This window comes from Hyperolius riggenbachi, chromosome 5, assembly GCF_040937935.1.
Source record: "Hyperolius riggenbachi isolate aHypRig1 chromosome 5, aHypRig1.pri, whole genome shotgun sequence".
Taxonomy (NCBI): domain Eukaryota; kingdom Metazoa; phylum Chordata; class Amphibia; order Anura; family Hyperoliidae; genus Hyperolius; species Hyperolius riggenbachi.
Genome location: NC_090650.1, coordinates 434,979,820 through 435,001,804, shown reverse-complemented (window position 1 = coordinate 435,001,804; position 21,985 = coordinate 434,979,820). Strand labels below are relative to the sequence as shown.

General features: G+C 46.2%; 1 protein-coding gene and 1 pseudogene across 1 annotated transcript; both read right to left on the bottom strand.

The window, feature by feature from the left end:
• Positions 1 to 21,283, bottom strand: part of LOC137517913 (E3 ubiquitin-protein ligase TRIM11-like) — a 48,094-nt pseudogene extending 26,811 nt beyond the window's left edge.
• LOC137517914 (E3 ubiquitin-protein ligase TRIM11-like) lies at positions 2,893 to 21,125 on the bottom strand. The gene is made up of 2 exons (XM_068234994.1): positions 21,109 to 21,125; positions 2,893 to 4,609 (listed from the first exon to the last, which is right to left on the bottom strand). Exon 2 carries the CDS (start codon positions 4,601 to 4,603, stop codon positions 3,032 to 3,034), a length of 1,572 nt encoding a protein of 523 aa, XP_068091095.1. The 5' UTR covers positions 4,604 to 4,609; positions 21,109 to 21,125; the 3' UTR covers positions 2,893 to 3,031.
• Positions 21,284 to 21,985: the final 702 nt, after the last annotated feature.

Genomic DNA, 21,985 nt, shown 5'->3' with positions numbered 1-21,985 from the left:
CCCTTACTATTTTGCCACCTTGAGTTTTTTTTTTCCCTCCTTGTGCTTCTCGCTTACCGGAAGCACAAGGACGACGGGGGAATTTTTTTTTTTTTCTAGAAAAACTGCGGTCTCTCATGAGAAACATTCGTTTTTTCTGCTTGCAACTTAGATCGGTGAACGGGAACCATGTTCCCGTTCACTGATCCCAGGGCTACTGGGGGGCGCGCGGGAGCACACCGAAGCGCGCCTCTGCATCAGAGCAGCTGCCTGGTTGTGAGGATCACGTCCGGGCAGCTGAAATGGTTAATTGCTTCTCTGAAAGATGTGCTAGGGCTTATTTTCAGGGGGATGTCTTATTTTTGGGGAGTTTCCCTATTCAATGTGTACAGGGTGGGCCATTTATATGGATACACCTTAATACAATGGGAATGGTTGGTGGTATTAACTTCCTGTTTGTGGCACATCAGTATATGTGAGAGGGGGGGGGGGGGGGGGTGAAATTTTCAAGATGGGTGGTAACCATGGTGGCCATTTGGGAGTTGGCCATTTTGAATCCAACTTTTGCTTTTTTTTCAATAGGAAGAGGGTCATGTGACACAAACTTATTGGGAATTTCACAACAACAATGGTGTGCTTTGTTTTAAAGTAATTTAATTCTTTCATGAGTCATTTACAAGTTTCTGACCACTTATAAAATGTGTTCAATGTGCTGCCCTTTGTGTTGGATTGTCAATGCAACTCTCTTCTCCCACTCTTCACACACTGATAGCAACACTGCAGGAGAAATGCCAGCACAGGCTTCCAGTATCTGTAGTTTCAGGTGCTGCACATCTCGTATCTTCACAGCATAGACAATTAACTTCAGATGACCCCAAAGATAAAAGTCTAAGGGGGTCAGGTCGGGAGACCTTGGGGGCCATTCAACTGGCCCATGACGACCAATCCACTTTCCAGGAAACTGTTCATCTAGGAATGCTCGGACCTGACACCCATAATGTGGTGGTGCACCATCTTGCTGGAAAGACTCAGGGAACGTGCCAGCTTCAGAGCATAAAGAGGGAAACATCATCATGTAGCAATTTCACAGGCCCCCAATCTGACCCACTTAGACTTGGTAGTGGTGGTGGGGGGGTGGGGAGTTATATAAAAGCACAAAGAGGTAAAGAGGTGCCCAGATATGAATAAAACTAGGTTAAAAACACAAAAACAACAAACAAAACAAAGTGCGGTTGGATTCCCACAATAACGACAGTCTAAAGAAACATGAAATTTAGCACAGGCAACGCGTTTGGTCGGTCCAAGCCCACCCTTCATCAGGCATAAGGAAGTGGGCTTGGGAACCACAAAACACCTTGCTTGAGCTACATAAATTTGTCTCACGAGAATGGGCCTGATTCACAAAGCAGTGCAAACTGTTTGCATGCCAGTGAAAAGCCCTTTATCCACGCCTAAACTCAGTTTAGGCGTGATAAGAAAATAAAAAACTTGCGAGCAGCGATGGCCCATTAAACCCTATGGGCATTGCACACGCGGGACTTTGCGTGCAATCAGCAGCACAAAGCGGTGATAACTCAGCTAGTGCAAAGGTTATCACGCCTTTGTGAATCAGGCCCATTGTCTTTAAGGTAAGCCACCACACTTTGAATTTTATCCTCGTTTTATTAATATCTGGGCACCGCTTTACCCCTTTGTGCTGGAAGAGTTCCAACCCTCTCTTTAAGGGCCATCAACAATACGTTTTACATGAAGCCCCTAACATTCACAGGTGAAGTCATTAGTGTCTGCAGAGCTAATGCAGTACCTCTGGATTTCCACAAACATGCACTCTTGGTGGTTCTCAAGTACAGGGTTGGGGAACACTGCTGTAAGAAAACACACAACAGTACATGAGTCCATAGCATTACAGGCACAGAACAGTGCATCTGCTGTCAGGAGTACATTTAGGAGTACAGAGCAGATTAGTTCTGGATCAAAAATTCAGCAGAGAAGCAATCATTTCACCGATATGACTGAGAACCAGTTGAACTGTTGCATTTGAAAGTCTTGTAGCGCTTGGATGCCATACAAAATAATGCCACAGTGTATTCACACGCGTGCCCCCCCCCCCCGTCGTTCGACGCAAGAAAACAAGCAGGATTCCCTGCCGCGACGAATGACTCTGGGGGGGGGGTCCCCGCAGGCTGCCAGCATTGTATAGAAGCGAGAGGAGGGCAAAGGGGGATAAGAAGAAAAACAGACGAAGGCGGCGGCTTCATCTGTTAAATTGCCGCCGCCTTCATTTTAATTGCATTACGTGACAGTTCCGGCCACTTGAAATACATATTAGTTCCCATTAACACTGTTATTGTTACGTGCCGTATCAATGTAATTAGTGCCACCTGCGGCGCTTCCGTTCACACAGTACTACGTTAACTAAGTATGAATGAAATTAGCTACAACAGCGCCACCTGCCCGATGCACCTGGCTAACGGATAAGTACCCACAACCCTACTTCAGTTTCCATTATACTTTAGAAAATTATTAAAAAAGGAACCTGCGGTAAGAGACCTATGGAGGCTGCCATTTTTCCCTTTCCAACAATACCAGTTGCCCAGCTGTCCTGCTGATCCATTGACCAGCACTTTTAGCCACAGATCCGGAACAATCATGCGTATCAGGTGTTTTTGACTGAAGTCTGGTTGGACTAACCACATACTGGCTGCAGAAGTGTCTTAATCCTGAAAGAAGTATGATCAGCAGGACTGCCAGGCAACTGGTACCAGATCAAGAGCAGGTGCAGCCCAAATGGAAGTGGAAGGGAAGGGGGTGGAAGGGAAGGGGGGGCTTGGAGAAGATTCACAAGATCCATACACCATTACTTTAATATAAAATTTTATTGTACATGGTTTAAAAGCAACAGGAATGTGGCATGTTAGCAGTACAAAAATGTATAAAATAGAGAGAAGGGCTATAGAATTTACAAGCATTATCCCATTAGCTGAAAAGTTTACCCAATTCCCCCTGTAGTAGCAGCAGTCACTGGGCAGGTTTCCCAATCTACGTCCATTACTCATTCCCTCAGTTCATTGCCAGACAGCTCTACAGAACCATCCAGTACACAGAATGCAGCATGGAGGGGCTCAGTGAAGGTGGCAGTGAAGGTGCAGAGATGTCTGACTGGATCACACAGCTGGTAAAAGGACAACTGTCCAGCTTCGTAATCTAGATATAGCCTGAGTCGGTGACTGGAGATGTTGTCCTGTAATTGGAAATGTTTCTGAACACTTAGCATCACACAGCGGTTACTGTCCTTTAGTAAAAACCACGACTTGTTGGACTTCCCAATCAGAGACTTAAACCCTCTCTTCTCTATACTGGGATAACACGCACCTACTAAAAAATGATTCGATTTGCCTACGTCTATTTCCCAGTAATGCCGCCCGGAGGAAAAACTCTGGGTGCTCAGCACCTGACATGCCGGATACCTCTCTTGCGTGTCTGGACGCTCTAGCTTTTTATCTAACCGGGTGGCAGTTTTCAAGTCGTCCGATACATGTACAAAATTGCTAGCTGTGCCCACATCCAACGACAGGTCTGCCGCATCCCGCTTGTCGAAGCACACAGTTACCCCCTTTATTATATCCGATAGCGCCGCCCGCAAAGCGTGAGGGACCATAGTCACATCCAGAGTGCATTCCTCAGGTCTCACTTCATCCTCTTCCTCATCCAGGTCACTCAAGTCAACCAGTTTTACCTTAGTCAAGACAGTTAGTGGATCGGTCAGGTTACACAGATCCTCGACGTGCTCCATCTTATCGGCTAGCTGCTTAGATTTCGATTCCAGCTTCCCGCTCAGGTAAGAAGCTGAAAACTCCATGCGAGTCTCTTGCCTCGAGATATCGCCCAGAACTTGCTTTTCCACAGAATCCAGCTGTTTCTTGAGGTCGTTGAGCAGAGCAGAGACTTGGCGTTTTTCCTCGATGGCCCTTTTCCGCTGTACTCTGGCATGTTCTTGAACAACTCGGTTACTTTTCTTAACCTTTTTTCTCTTACAGATCAGCAAGTCCAAATAATGCCTTAGTTCTTGCTTTGTCTGGTCGGAGATGTACTCCAGAGTTTCCACCTTGTGTCCTTGGTGGTCTCCAACGGACACGCAGGACTCACAGGTGTAGACAGCATCGTCAAAACAATAATACTTGTATGCCTCCTGATGCATGGAGCATTGCCTGTTCTCCAGGGAAGTGCTGGGCTCTGCCAAGACATGTTCTGGTGACTTGCTGTGGATACCCAAGTGTTCATCACACAGTAAAGATTTACACAACAGACAGGCTTTCACGGCAGCTACAGGAGAGTCCGTGCAGTAAGTACAGAAGAATTCCCAGCTGCTCTGTCCTGTCGGCTTTTCCGCCTGGAAAGCTGCCAATATTTTGCGTAGCGTTACGTTCCTCTGCAGCACTGGGCGACTCTCGAACTTCTCTCTGCATTCAGGGCAGGAATAATTCCCAGACAGTGCCTGAACTTTCAGGACATGGCAAATACAGCGGTGGCAGAAGTTGTGTCCACACGGCAGGTTTACAGGATCCGTGTACAAGTCCAGACAAATGGAGCAATGCAGCTCTCTTCTCACGTCAGCAGAAGCCATAGCAGACTGAAAAGAAGAGGGAAAAAGCCTTAAAGCGGGAAGCTAAGCAGTGGGTCAGATTTATCAAAATGCAGCCCCAATTTGGGTCAAATGCACTTCAAGATTTCTATTAGCCCAATTGCATGCACACTATTTGCATAAATAGGGGCAGTAGAGGGAAAAAAAAAAAAAAAAAAAAAAAAAAAAAAAAAAGGAAGGATTGGGGTCCTCTGGGTTAATAGCTTACCTGATCGGCTGTAATTCATTAAACAGGTGAGTGCTCCGTTCGCCCCCCCCCCCCCCCCCCAACCACACCACCGCCATAGGAAAGTGGTATGTTCTTTTCAAAAACATCACTGACATCTGTAGCCATACAACAGCCCTTTTTAAAGAGAGTCTGAAGCCATAATTAAAGTGGCTTTTTTCCTTATATATAGCAGGGGCATGTGTGCCCCTACTAAAACGCCGCTATCCCGCGGCTGAACGAGGGTCCTTTCCCCTCCAAATCCCCCCTGTGCTGCCCGGGAAGCGCTTCCGTGTGAGGCGGGGCTATGAGCTGCAGCCCTGCCTCACACGAGTCTATCAGCGGCGGATCTCCGCCTCTCCCCCGCCCCTCTCAGTCTGCCTTCGCTGAGAGGGGCGGGGGAGAGGCGGAGATCCGCCGCTGATAGACATGTGTGAGGCAGGGCGTTTTAGCAGCGGCACACATGCCCCTGCTATACATAAGGAAAAAAGCCATTTTTATTAAGGCTTCAGAGTCTCTTTAAAGCTCTACCACCAGAATTACACAATGAAATGCTCAAGATCAGGGGTCTCAAACTCGCGGCCCATTTGCAGCCCTCGATACAATATTTTGTGGCCCTCGCTGGCAAAAGCTTCCTTATAATTCGCTTCAGTGCTACCAAGTAATCTGCCGCATCCCCGCCGCTAAACAAGGGCTGCAGAGCCCCCAAATCACCCGGGGGCAATGCGCCGGCATTTCCTGGAAGGGGCAGAGCTTTCAGCTTCAGCTCTGCCCCTCCTGACGTCAATCACCGCACGGATCGCCGCCTCTCCCCGCCCATCTCTATGAAGGAAGAGTGAGAGGGGCGGGCAGAGGCGGCGAAGCGCCGCGAATGTGAAATTTCTTATGCGGCCCAGCCTCATCCTGACTTTGCCTCCTGCGGCCCCCCAGGTAAATTGAGTTTGAGACCCCTGCTCAAGATGGATAGGATCCATGAGGCAAGAAAAGAAAAATACAAAGTTCAACTCAGCTAGTGCTTCTTCCAGCCCCCAGAAGTGTATCAGTGTCCTTGCCGGAAGTTCCGCTTTTCTCCAGACTGTCGCTGCGCACTGTGTAAGCTTGCAACCTGCAGCTGGGTTGGGATCTTCTGCGCATGCGCGTCTCTCGCGATACCGTGGCTGGAAGCACTCTGCGCAGTTCACAAAGACTTGATCTGCACAACTAGCACAGAGCGCTCCAAGCCACAGGAGCACAATCATGAGAGGTGCCCCTGCACATAAGATGCCAACCCAGCCATGGGTCGCGATCTTACAGAGGGCGCAGCAACAGCCTGGAGAAGAGTGGGATAGCGGCGTGGGCACAGAGAGACTTCTAGGGGCTGGAAGAAGCCCCAGGTGAGGGAAGCTTATTTCTTCTCATTGTTTAAAAAAAAAAAAAAAAAAAGCTCCAGGAAGGACAACTCTCCAAGGGACAGAATTGTAAAAATGCATTATGCGCCAGCTGAGGGGTGCATTGTATGTGCTGCAAGAGCAATGGGCCCTTATAGCATAGGAGAATACAAGATGCAAATTTACTGCAACAGCTCCCCTCATTACACCAACATAGAGCCCTCAAACCTGTCACATTGCCGTTATAGAAGAAATACATCTAGTATAGATGGGGTTACCCTATCATGTAAAGTTTTAAGCACTACCAAGTACAATCTTTACAAGCTGGGTTAGAGGCATTGAAAGAAACCCGAATGCTTGATCAAAGTAGAGAGCTGCCTGGAGCTGGCAGGACCCTTAAAAAAATAAAACCAAAGGGACTGACAAGAGATTAGTCACCCTACTTCTAAAAAAAAAAAAGTCAAAAGGAGAAGCACTGACACCACTTGTTCACACTGCAGGCGTTTTGGCTTTATTTCGCTCGCCTGCGTTTAAAAATGGTTCATATCAGCGCAGGTCGTGCATGTTCTATTTCAGTGTGTTATATCGATGTACAGAGGCGCCAAAAGGATAAAATGCTAAAAAGTTTAAAAATATTCAGGTGGTGGAGGTGGACCAGCCACTCTAAAACAGACACTATGCCGTCGCTTGAGATGAAGATAATTTATTCACATACTCCAGAGGTGCCAAGCGTTTATTGGACCATTGGCTGTGTGATAACTCCGGTTGTTCTAATGCCTGATGAAGCGGGATTGTGCCCATGAAACGCGTTGCAGTTTGTATCTTGGAGTATGTGAATAAATTATCTTAATCTCAACGACAGCATCTCTGTTCCACCACCTGAATATTTTATCCTTTTGGCGCCTCCGTACATCGATATATCGAGTTTTCTACCCTGGGTGGAAGGGTGATACACCCTCTTCCTCCCTCTACAGAGAGCGACATCTTATTCCTGAGTGGGTACAGGTCTAATCTCCTCAACCTGCCTATATGGTAACCCATGTTTGTAATTATACTTGTCACTTTTCCTCCTTGTTCCAATACATACTACACTATATTGGGCTCTTGGTTTGTCTGCTTTATCATTTCAGTGCATGTTCAGGGTGATTCCTCCTCAATGGAAGGTATAGGGGGGGGGGGGGGGGGGGGGGGGGGAAATAAAAAATGCGCAAACACAATTGCCTTAATGCGCCTTTAACCATTTACCGCCATCCTAACGTATTAAAACGTCATGCTTACCGCTATTAACAGCAACATGACGTTTTAATACGTCGCGCATTCCCGCCGCTGCTACCGCCGTAAAAAAATGCGCAAACACAATTGCTTAATGCGCCTTTAACCATTTACCGCCATCCTAACGTATTAAAACGTCATGCTTACCGCTATTAACAGCAACATGACGTTTTAATACGTCGCGCATTCCGCCGCTGCTACCGCCGTGTGTCCGCCGCTACCGCCGCCATTACCGTCGGGATCCCGTGCTGGGCGATTGGGGAAGAGGACTGAACAGTCCTCTACCCAATCGCAGTGCCTGGAGTGAATGGACGTGACCGCGAACAGCGGCTACGTCCATTCACATAAACAGGAAATGTAACAGTTTAATAAAGTGTGTAAAAAAAAAAAAAAAAAAAAGTGAACACGTCCTATGAGTGTTCACTAGCGCCATCTTGTGGCCAAAAAGTATATTACATCTACAAAAATACATACATTTTTCAAGTATATACACATCATTAATAAAATTACACTTCCAACCCTCCCCCCAAAAAAAACACTTGTAAAAAAAAAAATCAGCTTAAAAAAAAAAAGAAATAGTTGCCTTAGGGACTCAGCTTTTTTATTCTATATTTTATGGGGGAAAATTATTTTAATTTATTACATAGGGGCTTGTAATTATGGCCAGAACAAACAGAAAAATAACCACTTATATTTCAAAATAATATACTGTCGCCATACATTGTGGTAGGGACATAATCTAAACGGTTTAATTATCGGGACCACTGGGCAAATAAAACGGTTTGTTTTATCCACAGGAGATGTTTAATTTTAAAACTATAAAGGCTGAACACTGAGAAATAATGATTTTTTTTTATTTTTTTCTGTTTTTCTCATTAAAATGCATTTAGAATAAAAAAATTCTTAGCAAAATGTACTATCCACAGAAAGCCTAATTGGTGGCGAAAAAAACGAGGTATAGATCATTTTCTTGTGATAAGTAGTAATAAAGTTATTAGGGAATTAAAGGGAGGAGCGCTGACACTGAAAATTGCTCTGGTCCGTTAGGATAAAAACCCTTGGGGGTGAACTGGTTAAGAATAAACACATTGGGCCGGATTCCACAAAGCGGTGCAAACTGTTTAGCACGGGTGTGCTAAACAGTTAGCACGTGAAGTGCCGTTCGCAGACTTTTGCGTGCGCAATTTGTGCTCGCAAAAGTCCGCGATTGCGGCAAATTGCCGCGCAAAAGTCTACGAACGGCACTTCACGTGCTAACTGTTTAGCACACCCGTGCTAAATAGTTTGCACTGCTTTGTGAGTCAAGCCCAATGTATTTATTATTTCCTGGGTCAAACAAAAAAAAAAACACCCCAACACGGATGGACACATGAACGGAACGCAATGTGAAGGCCTAGCGCACACCAAGAGCTGTTCTGAGCGTTTTTCTTAAAAGACGCTTGCTAGTGGAAACTGCTTGGCTAATGAAAGTGAATGCAGCCCCCAAACGCAAACTCGGGGGGGGCTGCAGCATTTTTTTTTAGATTTGAGGAGTTTCTGCCTCAAAATATAGGAAAGTGAAAAATCGCTCTGAAAAGCGCTAGATCAGAGCAGTTTGTAAGAGTTTGTTACAGAAGCCGTTCAGTTACAGCTTTCCTGTAAGAAAAAAAAGCTAGGCATGTTTAACCACTTGGGACCGTGGGGCTTTTTTTCCATTTAGACCACTGCAGCTTTCACGGTTTATTGCTGCTCACTCTACAACCTACCACCTAAATTAATTTTGGCTCCTTTTCTTGTCACTAATAAAGCTTTCTTTTGGTGCTATTTGATTGCTGCTGCGATGTTACTTTTTATTATATTCATCAAAAAAAAGACATGAATTTTGTCAAAAAAATGATTTTTTTTAACTCTGTGCTGACATTTTTCAAATAAAGTAAAATTTCTGTATACATGCAGCACGAAAAATGTGGACAAACATGTTTTTGATAAAAAAAAAAAAAAAAAACAAACCCCATTCAGCCTATATTTATTGGTTTGGGTAAAAGTTATAGCGTTTACAAACTATGGTGCAAAAAGTGAATTTTCCCATTTTTAAGCATCTCTGACTTTTCTGACCACCTGACATGTTTCATGAGGGGCTAGAATTCCAGGATAGTATAAATACCCCCCAAATGACCCCATTTTGGAAAGAAGACATCCCAAAGTATTCACTGAGAGGCTTAGTGAGTTCATAGAAGATATTTTTTGTCACAAGTTAGCGGAAAATGACACTTTGTGACAAAAAAAAAATAAAATAAATAAATAAATAAAATCTGCCACGGACTCACTATGCTCCTCTCTGAATACCTTGAAGTGTCTACTTTCCAAAATGGGGTCATTTGTGGGGTGTGTTCACTGTCCTGGCATTTTGGGGGGTGCCCAATTGTAAGCACCCCTGTAAAGCCTAAAGGTGCTCATTGGACTTTGGGCCCCTTAGCGCAGTTAGGGTGCAAAAAAGTGCCACACATGTGGTATTGCTGTACTCAGGAGTAGTATAATTTGTTTTGGGGTGTATTTTTACACATACCCATGCTGGGTGGGAGAAATCTCTGTAAATGGACAATTGTGTTAAAAAAAAAAACAAACACACACACACACACACACACACACAGCATGGGTATGTGTAAAAATACACCCCAACATACAATATACTACTTCTCCTGAGTATGGCAATACCACATGTGTGGCACTTTTTTGCAGTCTAGGTGCGCTAAGGGGCCCAACGTCCTATTCACAGGTCATTTTGAGGCATTTGTTTTCTAGACTACTCCTCACGGTTTAGGGCCCCTAAAATGCCAGGGCAGTATAGGAACCCCACAAGTGACTCCATTTTAGAAAGAAGACACCCCAAGGTATTCCGTTAGGTGTATGGAGAGTTCATAGAAGATTTTATTTTTTGTCACAAGTTAGTGGAAAATGACTTTCCGTGAAAAAAAAAAAAAAAAAATCAATTTACGCTAACTTTTGACAAAAAATAAAATCTTCTATGAACTCGTGGTCTGGAGCTAATGGCTGTAGCTCTGCCTCTTGGTGCGTCAATCCCCGCCTCTCCCCCGCCCATCTCAATCTGCCTTCAGAGAGAGGAGCGGGGAGAGGCGGAGATCCGCGGGCAGATTCACACGCATGGAGGAGGCAGAGCTGCAGCTCAAAGCTCTGCCTCCATGAGCAGCAATATCCACAACCAAGAAAGTTGTGGCTTTTGCAAAGGGGATTTGGGGGGGTATAAACCCTTCATTTTACAGCAGGATAGTGGCGGTTTAGCACTATCTATAGAGCTTTACAATAATCAAATGCTGTTACACTCACTTCAGAGTCTCTTTAAGGTTTCACTGTTGGCTTGAGATCCTCAAGTTCAAGCCTTACAATTATTTATTGGCATATATTATTAATAATAATAATAATAATAATAATAAGTATTTATATAGCGCCGACATATTACGCAGCGCTGTACAGTATATATATATATATTGTCACTAACTGTCCCTCAAAGGAGCTCACAATCTAATCCCTACCATTGCCATATGTCTATATCATGTAGTGTAAGTACTGTAGTCTAGGGCCAATTTTTTTTTTTCTTTTTAGGGGGAGCCAATTAACTTATCCGTATGTTTTTGGAATGTGGGAGGAAACCGGAGTGCCCGGAGGAAACCCACGCAGACACGGAGAGAGCATACAAACTCTTTGCAGATAGTGCCCTGGCTGGCACTCGAACCAGCGACCCAGCGCTGCAAGGCGAGAGAGCTAACCACTACGCCACCGTGCTGCCCATATATGCATTACAATATCACTAGTTCACTCGTGCCTGGGACTGATCATGTTGGGTTGTGACTAAATGCTGCACCCCCAAGGTTCTGGGCCATGATGTATTGTAGACTGGTCTTATTCTCTACGGTAATACTAATATAGTCAGTTTGCCCTGCCACCTCCAGTATAAAAATCCAGTGCTAGATACACCCGCTGACCATGAGGTTGGAGAGCACTACACTATCAAAGTTCACCTTACGGCGTTGGGACCCTGATTTGAATCTGGGCCAGAGGTTTGTTCTCTGCGAGTTTGCTCTGGTTTCCTGCCACATTCCATAGCCATACAGATAATTTGCTTCCTCCCAAAACTCACCATTAGGCTAGAAGGAGCACATAACTACGGTCAGTGACATGACTATGTACTCTATAAAGTGCTGCAGAAGAGATCAGCAATATACAGAATATAGCTCTCACCTGTAGTGGTAAAGGTAGCGTTGTGTCGCAAGTCTTTCTGGCCAGTTGGGGGATGTATTCCGGAGCTCCGCCTCCCTTCCTCAGAGCATACACACAGGATTGGCCTAATTGTAGAGGAAGAGGCCAGTTAATACTGTAGTTAACCCTTCCACTCAGTGAAGAGAAAATAGTTTCAATTCACAATGAACTCTCGCAGTCACTCTAGATTACCCACCTGCAGAAATGTGCAACAGCTTATCAGCTTCCTGCAGCCACTGCCCACCTAAGTGCCCACCACAATGCCACCGTTAGTGGGTCACAAGACAAGACCAGAACGGGCAGCGCTTAAAGGGAACCTAAAGCAAAAAGTACATGATGGCTGCCATATTGGTTTCTCTTATTAAACAATCCCAGTTGCCTGGCAGCCCTGCTGATCTGCCATGCGCCAGAAGTGTCTGAATCACACACCTGAAACAAGCATGCAGCTAAACTTTTCCAGATTTTTGACAGACACGCCTGATCTGCATGCTTGTTCAGGGGCTATGGCATTAGAAGCAGTGGATCAGCAGGACAGCCCGGCAACTGGTGTTGCTTATAAGGAAATAAATATGGCAGCTGCTGTAACCCCTCTCAGTTCAGGTTCCCTTTAAAGGACAACTGAATCAAGTGGTATATGGAGGCTGTCATATTTATTTCCTTTAAACAATACCAGTTGCCTGGCAGCCCTGCTGATCCTCTGACTCTTATAATTTTAGCCATAGACCCTGAACAAGCATGCAGCAGATCAGGTGTTTCTGACATTGTCAGATCTGACAAGATTAGCTACATGCTTGTTTCTGGTGTGATTCAGCCACTACTGCAGCCAGATAGATCAGCAGGGATGCCAGGCAACTGGTAATGTGTAAAATGAAAATATGGTGGCCTCCATATTCTTCTCTCTTCAGTTGTCCTTTAAATAGCCCAGCAGCTGGGATGTGGGCGTGGCCTCATGCTGCTGTCAGAGCGTCGCGTCCCCCCAGTGTGATCAGGTGGCATGCCAATACAAAACCGGCGCAGGTAACCCGGACGACCCGCTCTTCCACATGCCAGAGGTGGTAATGTAAATGCTTTGAGCAGCTCTATCTGGAAGGAACGGACTGTTCCTATAACCTGGGTGGCATACAGAGGTTCCGTAACTGGCGGTATGCTGGTGGCCTTGTGTAATTGCCACTATTGAGGTCACTTGGTGTCTGGTGTTCATGCAAATCGTGGTGTGTCCCACACATACAATCCCGCCAACCATCAAACCGGCTGTGAATGTGGGCGTGTCACTATTCTGCAGCGCCCCGCAGCAGGAGGTTCTAACAGCTTTTATATATATATATATATATATATATATATATATATATATATATATATATATATATATATATATATATATATATATATGTCTGTACTGCACCTAATTTATGAGCAACAATAACTGAAGGTGGCCACACATCAGGCGACTTGGCGGCCAATCAACCATCCAATTCAATTATTCTAATCTGATGAAAACCAGTTCTGTCAAGTGCGTGGCCAAAACAATGTGACAAAAGAAAGGATAACGGGGTCTCCACCTGGATTTATGCAAATAGCTTGTGTATTGTACTTACACCATAGTAGCAAAAAACAACGTTTCAGCCTCAAAAACACAACGTTTCAGCCTCACGGCCGCTTTGTGCGCTGATTGGCTGGCGGGACCATGTGATGCGGTGTGGAACACTCCGCATCACATGGTCCCGCCAGCCAATCAGCGCCACAGAGACACACGGAGTGCACAAAGAGCTGCATAACACGGCTCACTCTGGCGTCCAGCTTCAACACCAGACTTTGCGTTAGGGGCACGTTATGTCACCATAACATCCCCTAAAACGCAACGTCTTTGTGTGAAAGTAGCCTTACACTGTGTGGATCCGAGTGCATACTGGTTGACTCCCTGGTAAGTGAACTTTTGCGGTTGAGCCGGTGGTTAATTGCTGCTGTTCCTGGATTGCGAATCGACAATGTGACCAATTTTGGGACTAAATTGTTTGCATTAATCGGTTGGACATACTGTAAGATGTCGGACCTTCATGGTCGGTTGGGTACGCGGCGGTAACAGCGAGCAATATCTGGAAGAGCAAAGAACGTTACAAATCCTCTGGTGCTGTGTTCCAGTGTATACATGTACATTTATACATTACCTGTCCTGTGTCGCGGTGCCCGTCTCTTTTCCGCATACATGCTGCCCCATTTTTAATGACTCATCCGCCGCACACGCTGCCAGTGCACAGCACTCCAGCGTGATACAGGTGACGTGTATGCGGCTGAGGAAGAGCGGAGGATTCATAAGACAGACGGGCCCTGCGACACAGGACAGGTAATGTATAAACGCACGCAGCACACATGTACAGCTATATACTTTTGGCACATCGGCGAGGCAGCAAATGCAGTGGACACGGCCAATTCATGCTGATATCAATCAGGTTTCTGCCTGTAGTGTATGGGCAGCAGACAGATCTCTCTCCCCAATCAGAGAGGGATTAGTCTCTGGGTCAAATCTGCCCATCACCTGATGTATGGCTACCTTAAGGCAAAGATCACACTAAGCAAAAACGCTAGCATTGCAGAAAACCGCACATAATGCAAGTCAATGGGCCGCATGTGAAATCGCATAGATTTGCATTCTGCAATGTGAGTTTAAAACGCTAGTAGGTATTGTGCTTTACATGCATTTTTATATGTGGTTTTGTTTTTTGTTTTTTTGAAGAAAAAAAAACAAAAACAAACACAAGTTTGAGGTTTTCCGCTTCTAATTGACTTCCTAGTGATTTGCATAAAAAGCATATCAAAAACCGCATGAAAAAAAAAAAAAAAAAAAAACAAAACGAACAAGCATCAAAACGCTACGTTTCCCGCATTGCCAAGTGTGCACTCAGCCTCAAACTTTTTGATATGCCCAAGGTGAGACTCTATAGTTTGAGGGATATGTAGATAAGCGTCACTCTATGCCAGTCTCCAGCCAGCGCACTGCACACTACATGGTGAGCTAGATGACCTGAATCGGGTGGGGCCCTTTATATTACACCATAATTGGTTTTACATTTCACCAAACATAAGGCAGGCAGTTACCAGGCAGCAGAGAGCAGTTACGAGAGTTTGAGAGGCATTTCACTGCCTAATCAACAGTCCGTGTAAAGGAGGCCTAAATGATTCAGGATGAACAAGTGATGCAAATAATCTTGCATTCAAGTTTCATGCAAATTATATTCAGCTTGAAATTGGACCAATTAGAAAAACTTCCAGTCAATTTACTGGTTCAAGTTCAAGCCGCATAACATTTACATGAAATTTGAATGCAAGGAGAAATTTGCATCTTATTGACCATCGCTATACATAGTCTACAGAGAAGGACTTTAAAGGGGCACTATGGCAAAAAAGTGTAAAGTTTAATATATGTGCAAACAGACAATAAGTAGTATGTTTTCTCCAGTGTAAAATGAGCCATAAATTACTTTTCTCCTATGTTGCTGTCACTTACAGTAGGATGTAGAAATCTGACAGAAGCGACAGGTTTTGGACTAGTCCATCTCTTTATAGGGGATTCTCAGCAAGGCCTTTATTCTTTATAAAGGTAAACTAAGTGTTTTTGAAGATAAAATAAAAATCCCTGAAAATACTCCCATGAAGAGATTGACTAGTTCAAAACCTGTTGCTTCTGTCAGATTTCTACCTACTGTAAGTGACAGCAACATAGGAGAAAAGTTATGGCTCATTTTACTCTGGAAAAAACACACTTCTTGTTTATGTTTGCACACATTTAAATTTTTTCGCCATAGTGCCCCTTTAAGTAGGAAAATTCCAAACCATGCTGATGTCTGCAACGCCTCCTTTCCACAAACTGTTGAGCTGTGTGAGCTGGCGGAGAGCCGATACTGTGCCTGCGCTGGGGAGGTAAATATTTACATCGCCGCAGTTCCAAAAGGATTTTCACCACCGCCGTGGGACCGAGGAGGACGGGGGAAGCCTCAATAGGACCCAGAGGCTTACCCCACTCGAGGTGAGTACCCCTTCCAGGGAAGGATTTTTTTTTTTTTTTTTAGGGTTAGTTTCCACTTGCACCGCAGGTGGCCGTCAGCGCAGCGCTGTGTTCTAGGACGTCATTCCCACAAAGGCACTTGCAATCCCATTATGTATGGTATCGCTGCGCAATCGCGGCAAAATGCAGGCAACTATGTGCTGCGATTCAGTGGTGAATCCCCCCTCCGCATGTATGGAAACAGCAGACAATGCAGTCTATGCACTCTCTGATATCACTGTGATCACGTTTCCAAAAGCGCAGCAAAAAAAAAAAAAAAAAAAAAAAAAAAAAAAATTCACACAGATGGAAACGAACCCTAAGGCAGGGAACACACGGTGACAGTTTTCGTGCGCGTTTTCTGCACAGAAAAACTGAAAACTCATGTTAATCAATGGGCTAAGTTCACACTTAATATGTTGCTTGTGCGCAGCAAAACAAAAAAAACAAAAACCTGACATTCTGCACATTTTGTCAGTTTTCTCTATCAATTACATCACTTTTGTGAAAAAAGTGTGTTTTCCTGCATAGAAACACACTAAGGCTCTATTCACACCTGCGTTTTCAAAACACCAGCAATTTTTGCCAGCGTTTTGCAGGAGTGATTTTTCCACGATTTCACGCTGAAGAAAAAAAAAAAAAAAACACTGAATACTGCAGCGATTTTGGCACGATCGCGTTTTGCGCTTCTGTAGCACTGAAATGCAATAGCCTGGAAATCGCCTGAAAATGGTGCAGGCTACGAGGTTTGGTATTTTTGGGCTATTTGTGCAAATCGCTCAAGTAAGAACAGGCCCATAGGGTTTCATTACGCTAGCGCTTTTAAAAAGCGCTAGAGATTCAGCGTTTTAAAGGCCCCATTCACACTAGAGCAGGGGTCTCAAACTCGCGGCCCTCGATCCAATATTTTGTGGCCCTCGCTGGCAAAAGCTTCCTTTATAGTTCGCTTCAGTGCTCCCAAGTAATCCGCCGCATCCCCGCCACTAAACGAGGGCTGCAGAGCCCCCAAATCGCCCGGGGGCAATCTGCCGGCATTTCCTGGAAGGGGCAGAGCTTTCAGCTTCAGCTCTGCCCCTCCTGACGTCAATCGCCGCACGGATCACCGCCTCTCCCCGCCCCTCTCTGTGAAGGAAGAGTGAGAGGGGCGGGCAGAGGCGGCGATGCGCCGCGATTGTGAAATTCCTTATGCGGCCCAGCCTCATCCTGACTTTGCCTCGTGCGGCCCCCAGGTAAATTGAGTTTGAGACCCCTGCACTAGAGCGTTTTGCAGCAATTTCAGCCAAACGCTAGCACTTTTTAAAAGCGCTAGCATAATGAAACCCTATGGGCCCGTTCTTACTTGGGCGATTTGCGCTAATAGCCGCAAATCACCCAAAAACGCGAATGCGTAGCCTGCACCATTTTCAGGCGATTTCCCGGCGATCGCGTTTCAGTGCCATAGAAGCGCTAAACACGATCGCCACAAAATAACCACACTGTCCAGTGATTTTTCTGCGTGAAATCGCAGAGAAAAAAAATTACACCTGCAAAACGCCGGCGTTTTGAGAACACAGGTGTGAATAGAGCCTCTGTGTGCAGAAAAAGCACACACAGAAAACTGAAAGACAGGTTCCCTGAGGCCGTACGCACCTGTGACTGACATCGCCCTTTGTATATTGGGAGCCGATCCCCCAGATGACATTTTTGGGGCCAACACCGTACAGACGTGACATCAGCTATACAGGTGATGACATGTTCTGTTATGTGGAGGTGGGGTAGAGATACAACAGTGTGGTGCGTGAGGTGGAACGCTCGCAGGGCAGCTGTCAGGGGCTGCTGTACACACGGCAGAATGTCAGCCGACTTTAACCAATCCTGTGCATGGAGCATAACACGATGCGCCTCAGCTGCCACCACCTTACTACTCAGTTGGTGGCGTGGACAGTTATTGTTACTGGCTCCCCAGGTCTTATGCTGGATACACACCATGCGTTTCCGTGTTCGATACGCATCAATTCAATTATTCCCGACATGTCCGATTCAAACGTCGATGGATCGTCAGGTCGATTTGCCATACTTTACATGGCAATCTACCTAAAAAATCATCGAAATGCATTCGGAAATCGAATCAACGCGTATCGACGGACGCATTAGACACAGAAACGCGTTAGGTGGTGTGAGCAGGAAGCGGCTCTGGCTCTCCCTCAGCCATACTAGCCCCACCAGAGAGGAGTATGAGGCAATCTTCCTGCCCCTTTCCTCCCCAGACATTAGTGTAACACGGTCACCCCTCCCCCATCTTACAGCATATCAGGGATTCCTCACGCCCTTCCCGCCAGATTCACGCGCAGCGCAGCTCTCCTCAACGCAGCCACGTGACACGCAGTCAGGGCCGCCATCAGGGGGGGGACAACCAGCACTACAGTGATGGGCCCCAAGCTCCCAGGGGGCCCGGGCCCCCCCTCTGACGTGTGCCACCTGTTCCATGTGTCCCCGGGTCCCGCTCTGGTCTCTCTCCCCGCATCTCTTCTCCGTAGTTAGAGCAGGCTACAAGAAAATGGCTACTGCTGTCCACAAATGCAGACATCGGTAGCCATTTTTCTGTAGCTTTGCTCTAACTACACTGGAGCACCGGCCGCCTGCAGCTACAACACTAACATTTATTTCTGCCCCGACCCGACCTCAGCAGCAGCCAGCTTCAGGGCGATGCTACATGTGAGTGCAGCGTGCTGGGCACTCAAGTCTCTCCCCTCCGCCCCCTGGAGCTGGCTGGCCAATAGTCAGGAGGGAAAGCTTTGCTCCACGCCTCTCCTCCTTTTTTCAGCCACAGACGCAGTGTTTACTGCGTGTAGCCACGCCCCTAACCCCGCCCACTGCCAGTCACGCCTGAAGTTACCACATGTCAGGCTAGATAATGCTGCTGACCCCTGGCCAGCCTGTGCCCCCTTGCAACCCCCTCCACGGACAGCTGAGCAGGAGAAGAGAGGAGAGAGCCAGCTCCAGCCAGAGGGACAGGATGGAATGCACAGCAGGCACGGCTGTCATGTGACCAGAGAGAGCTGTGTGAGGAGCCCCCCTCCCCCCTCTGATGACAGGAGAAGGTATCACTATAACGTGCCTGTGTGACTGCCCTGCTAGCCTCTGCTTCCATATGCCCCATCTCCCTGTCTCCCTCCCTCCTCTTGTATTCCACCTCCCAGTGCTTTAGCATGCCCCCCTATCTGTCTCTCCCATCCACTCTGACTGTCTTCCATTTCCCAACATCTCTCCTTCCTATCTATCTGTTTTCTTCCACACACTCCTTCTGTACCTCCTCTCTTTTGTGACATTCTCCCACTTTCCTGGTCTGTCATCTTCTACTGTCCCTCTTATCTACCTGCCTTCTCTCTGCTATGTTTTTTTCACTTATTTAACGGATTTATATAGCGCCCACTGCTTCCGTAGTGCTGTACAGAGTATATTGTCTTGTTACTTAACTGTGCGTCACAGGGGCTCACAATCTAATCCCTACCATGGTCATATGTTTATGTATGGATCATGCAGTCTGTTGTAGTCTAGAGACAATTTAGGAGGAAACCTGTTAACGTATCTGTATGTTTTTGGAATGTGTGAGGAAACTGAGTGCCCGAAAGAAACCTGCACAAGGAGAACACTCCATGCAGATAGTGCCCTGGCTGTGATTTGAACCGGGGACCCAGCACTGTAAGGCAAGAACGCTATTGCCTTATAGCCCTAAGATTATAATGCATTCTTATTATTTAGTATTTATATATTTTGCAGTGCTGTACAGATTATATTTTCCTGTCACTTAACTGTCCCTCAGAGGAGCTCACAATCTAATCCAACCATAGTCACAGTCTAATGGCCTAACATGTTATTATAATTATGTATTATATCACATCTCCTGCAGCACTTTACAGAGTACATGGTGATGTTACTGACTGTCCTCAGAGGAGCTCACACTCTAATCCTACCATAGTCATAGTCTAATGCCCTACCATATTATTATTATGTATGTATATAGCACCGATATCTTCTGCAGCACTTTACAGAGTACATAGTACATGTCACTGACTGTCCTCAGAGGAGCTCACACTCTAATCCTACCATAGTCATAGTCTAATGCCCTACCATATTATTATTATGTATGTATATAGCACCGATATCTTCTGAAGCACTTTACAGAGTACATAGTACATGTCACTGACTGTCCTCAGAGAGGCTCACAATCTAATCCTTACCATAGTCACAGTCTAATGTCCTACCATATTATTATTATGTATTTATATAGCACTTACATCTTCTGCAGCACATTACAGAGTACATAGTCATGTCACTGACTGTCCCCAGAGGAGCTCACAACCACCCCCAACCTCACCCCTCCTCTCGCGCTCCCCCTTCAGATATTAGATTAGTGTCAGTGGCAGCGGGCGGAGAATGACTCACCTGACTTCCACATTCCAGATACCAGAGCGCTGTGTGCCACAGGTCTTCTCTGCCTTCAATGCTGCTCACTGTACTTCCGCTGCTCACTGTACTTTCTGATTAGCAGAAAGTTCAGTGAGCAGTGGGGCAACTATACTAACTACCTATACTGGGGGCAACTTTACTAGCTAACTATACAGGGGCAACTATACTAGCTACCTATACAGGGGGCAACTATATTGGCTAGCTATACTGAGGTTAACTATACCTGGATACCCTCTGCAGTGGGAACCTATACCTTGCTACCTACCTACCTATACTGAGGGTGAAAATGTTGGGTGTTGTGCGCTCAGTCATCATTCCAAATGGGGGGGGGGGGGGGGTGTCAGCGGGGGGCCCAGGTCTGATGATGTGTGAGGGGCCCCAAAATTTCTGATGGCGGCCCTGCACGCAGTTACTGGTTCACCACATCACGTGACCTGCTCCCCGCAGCACGAAGAGGCATAGCACACATACCTCCCAACCTTTTGAGATGAGAAAGAGGGACCCTTAAGCCACGCCCATGCCACTGATCACACCCCTAGTCACACATATGATAAAAATATGTTGTTTTATAATTCAAACCACACTGGTCCTTTCTATCCTGGTTCATTCTCCTTCATTTTAACATTTTAAAATTAGTAATATATCAATTTAAAGGATGGGAATGAAGTTTAGAGTCAATCAAACATTTTTTTAGTAGAGAAACACACATATTTACATAGAAAGAGGGACAACGTCCTGAAAGAGGGACAAATTAAGCCGGAAAGAAGGACAGAGGGACACAGGGCTCCCAAAGAGGGACTGTCCCTCCGAAAAAGGGACAGTTGGGAGCTGTGAGCACGTGACCTGCATCGCTGTATAGAGCACGTGGCCGGTAGCAGAGTGATGAATAGGAGACCATTACCTCGCCTTACCGATGCTGGGCTTCTCTGCACTCCTCACCAACACACATCAGCTGCTGCCTCCCGCCCTCTGTTTATACCCTGGCTCCGCCCCCGATTGTATACGTCATCGGGTTCTTCAGCGAGGCTACAAGAACATGGCCGCCGCCCCCCAGCTGCAGAGTGCAGACACTGAGGGGATCTGCCATACTGGAATAACATTGCTGCATTTCCTCCAGCCGTGCACTACAGACGCTTCTCAATGGCAGAACTCTGCTGCCTCACAAAATAAAGGGAAATAACTGGCCTCTAGGATGGGAGGAGCAGAGCTCGCACTACAAGAAAATGGCCGCCGCCCTCCATGCTGGAGACACATTGGGTGGTCTGTTGCTTTGGAAGCTCTGTAACTGTCTCTTGATTTGCAGGGCTTTAAAAGCAGTGGATATTTATAAAGAAAGATACGTTCTGTTAGGATAGGAAGATGTATGGGAGCTAAGAGAGGTTTTATTATAATGCTGCTGATAGATTCACTCGCCTGTGTGTTACTATGGAAACGAGGATGCTGTCAGTGGGAGGGGCGAGTGTAAGAAATCCTTCAACCATTATGGATGATAGAAATGGCTGATAAAAGCACATAACTGTGTGCTTTGCTGATTAATTCAGTTCTGCTGTCATATGCATTTCATAGAACGTTATTTTAACCACTTATACCGTGCGTCGGCAAAGTGGCAGCTGCAGGACCAGCGACGCAGTACTGCGTCGGCAGCTGCAGGCTGATTAATCAGGAAGCAGCCGCTCGCGCGAGCGGCTGCTTCCTGTCAATTCACGGCGGGGGGCTCCGTGAATAGCCTGCGGGCCGCCGATGGCGGCTCGCAGGCTAAATGTAAACACAAGCGGAAA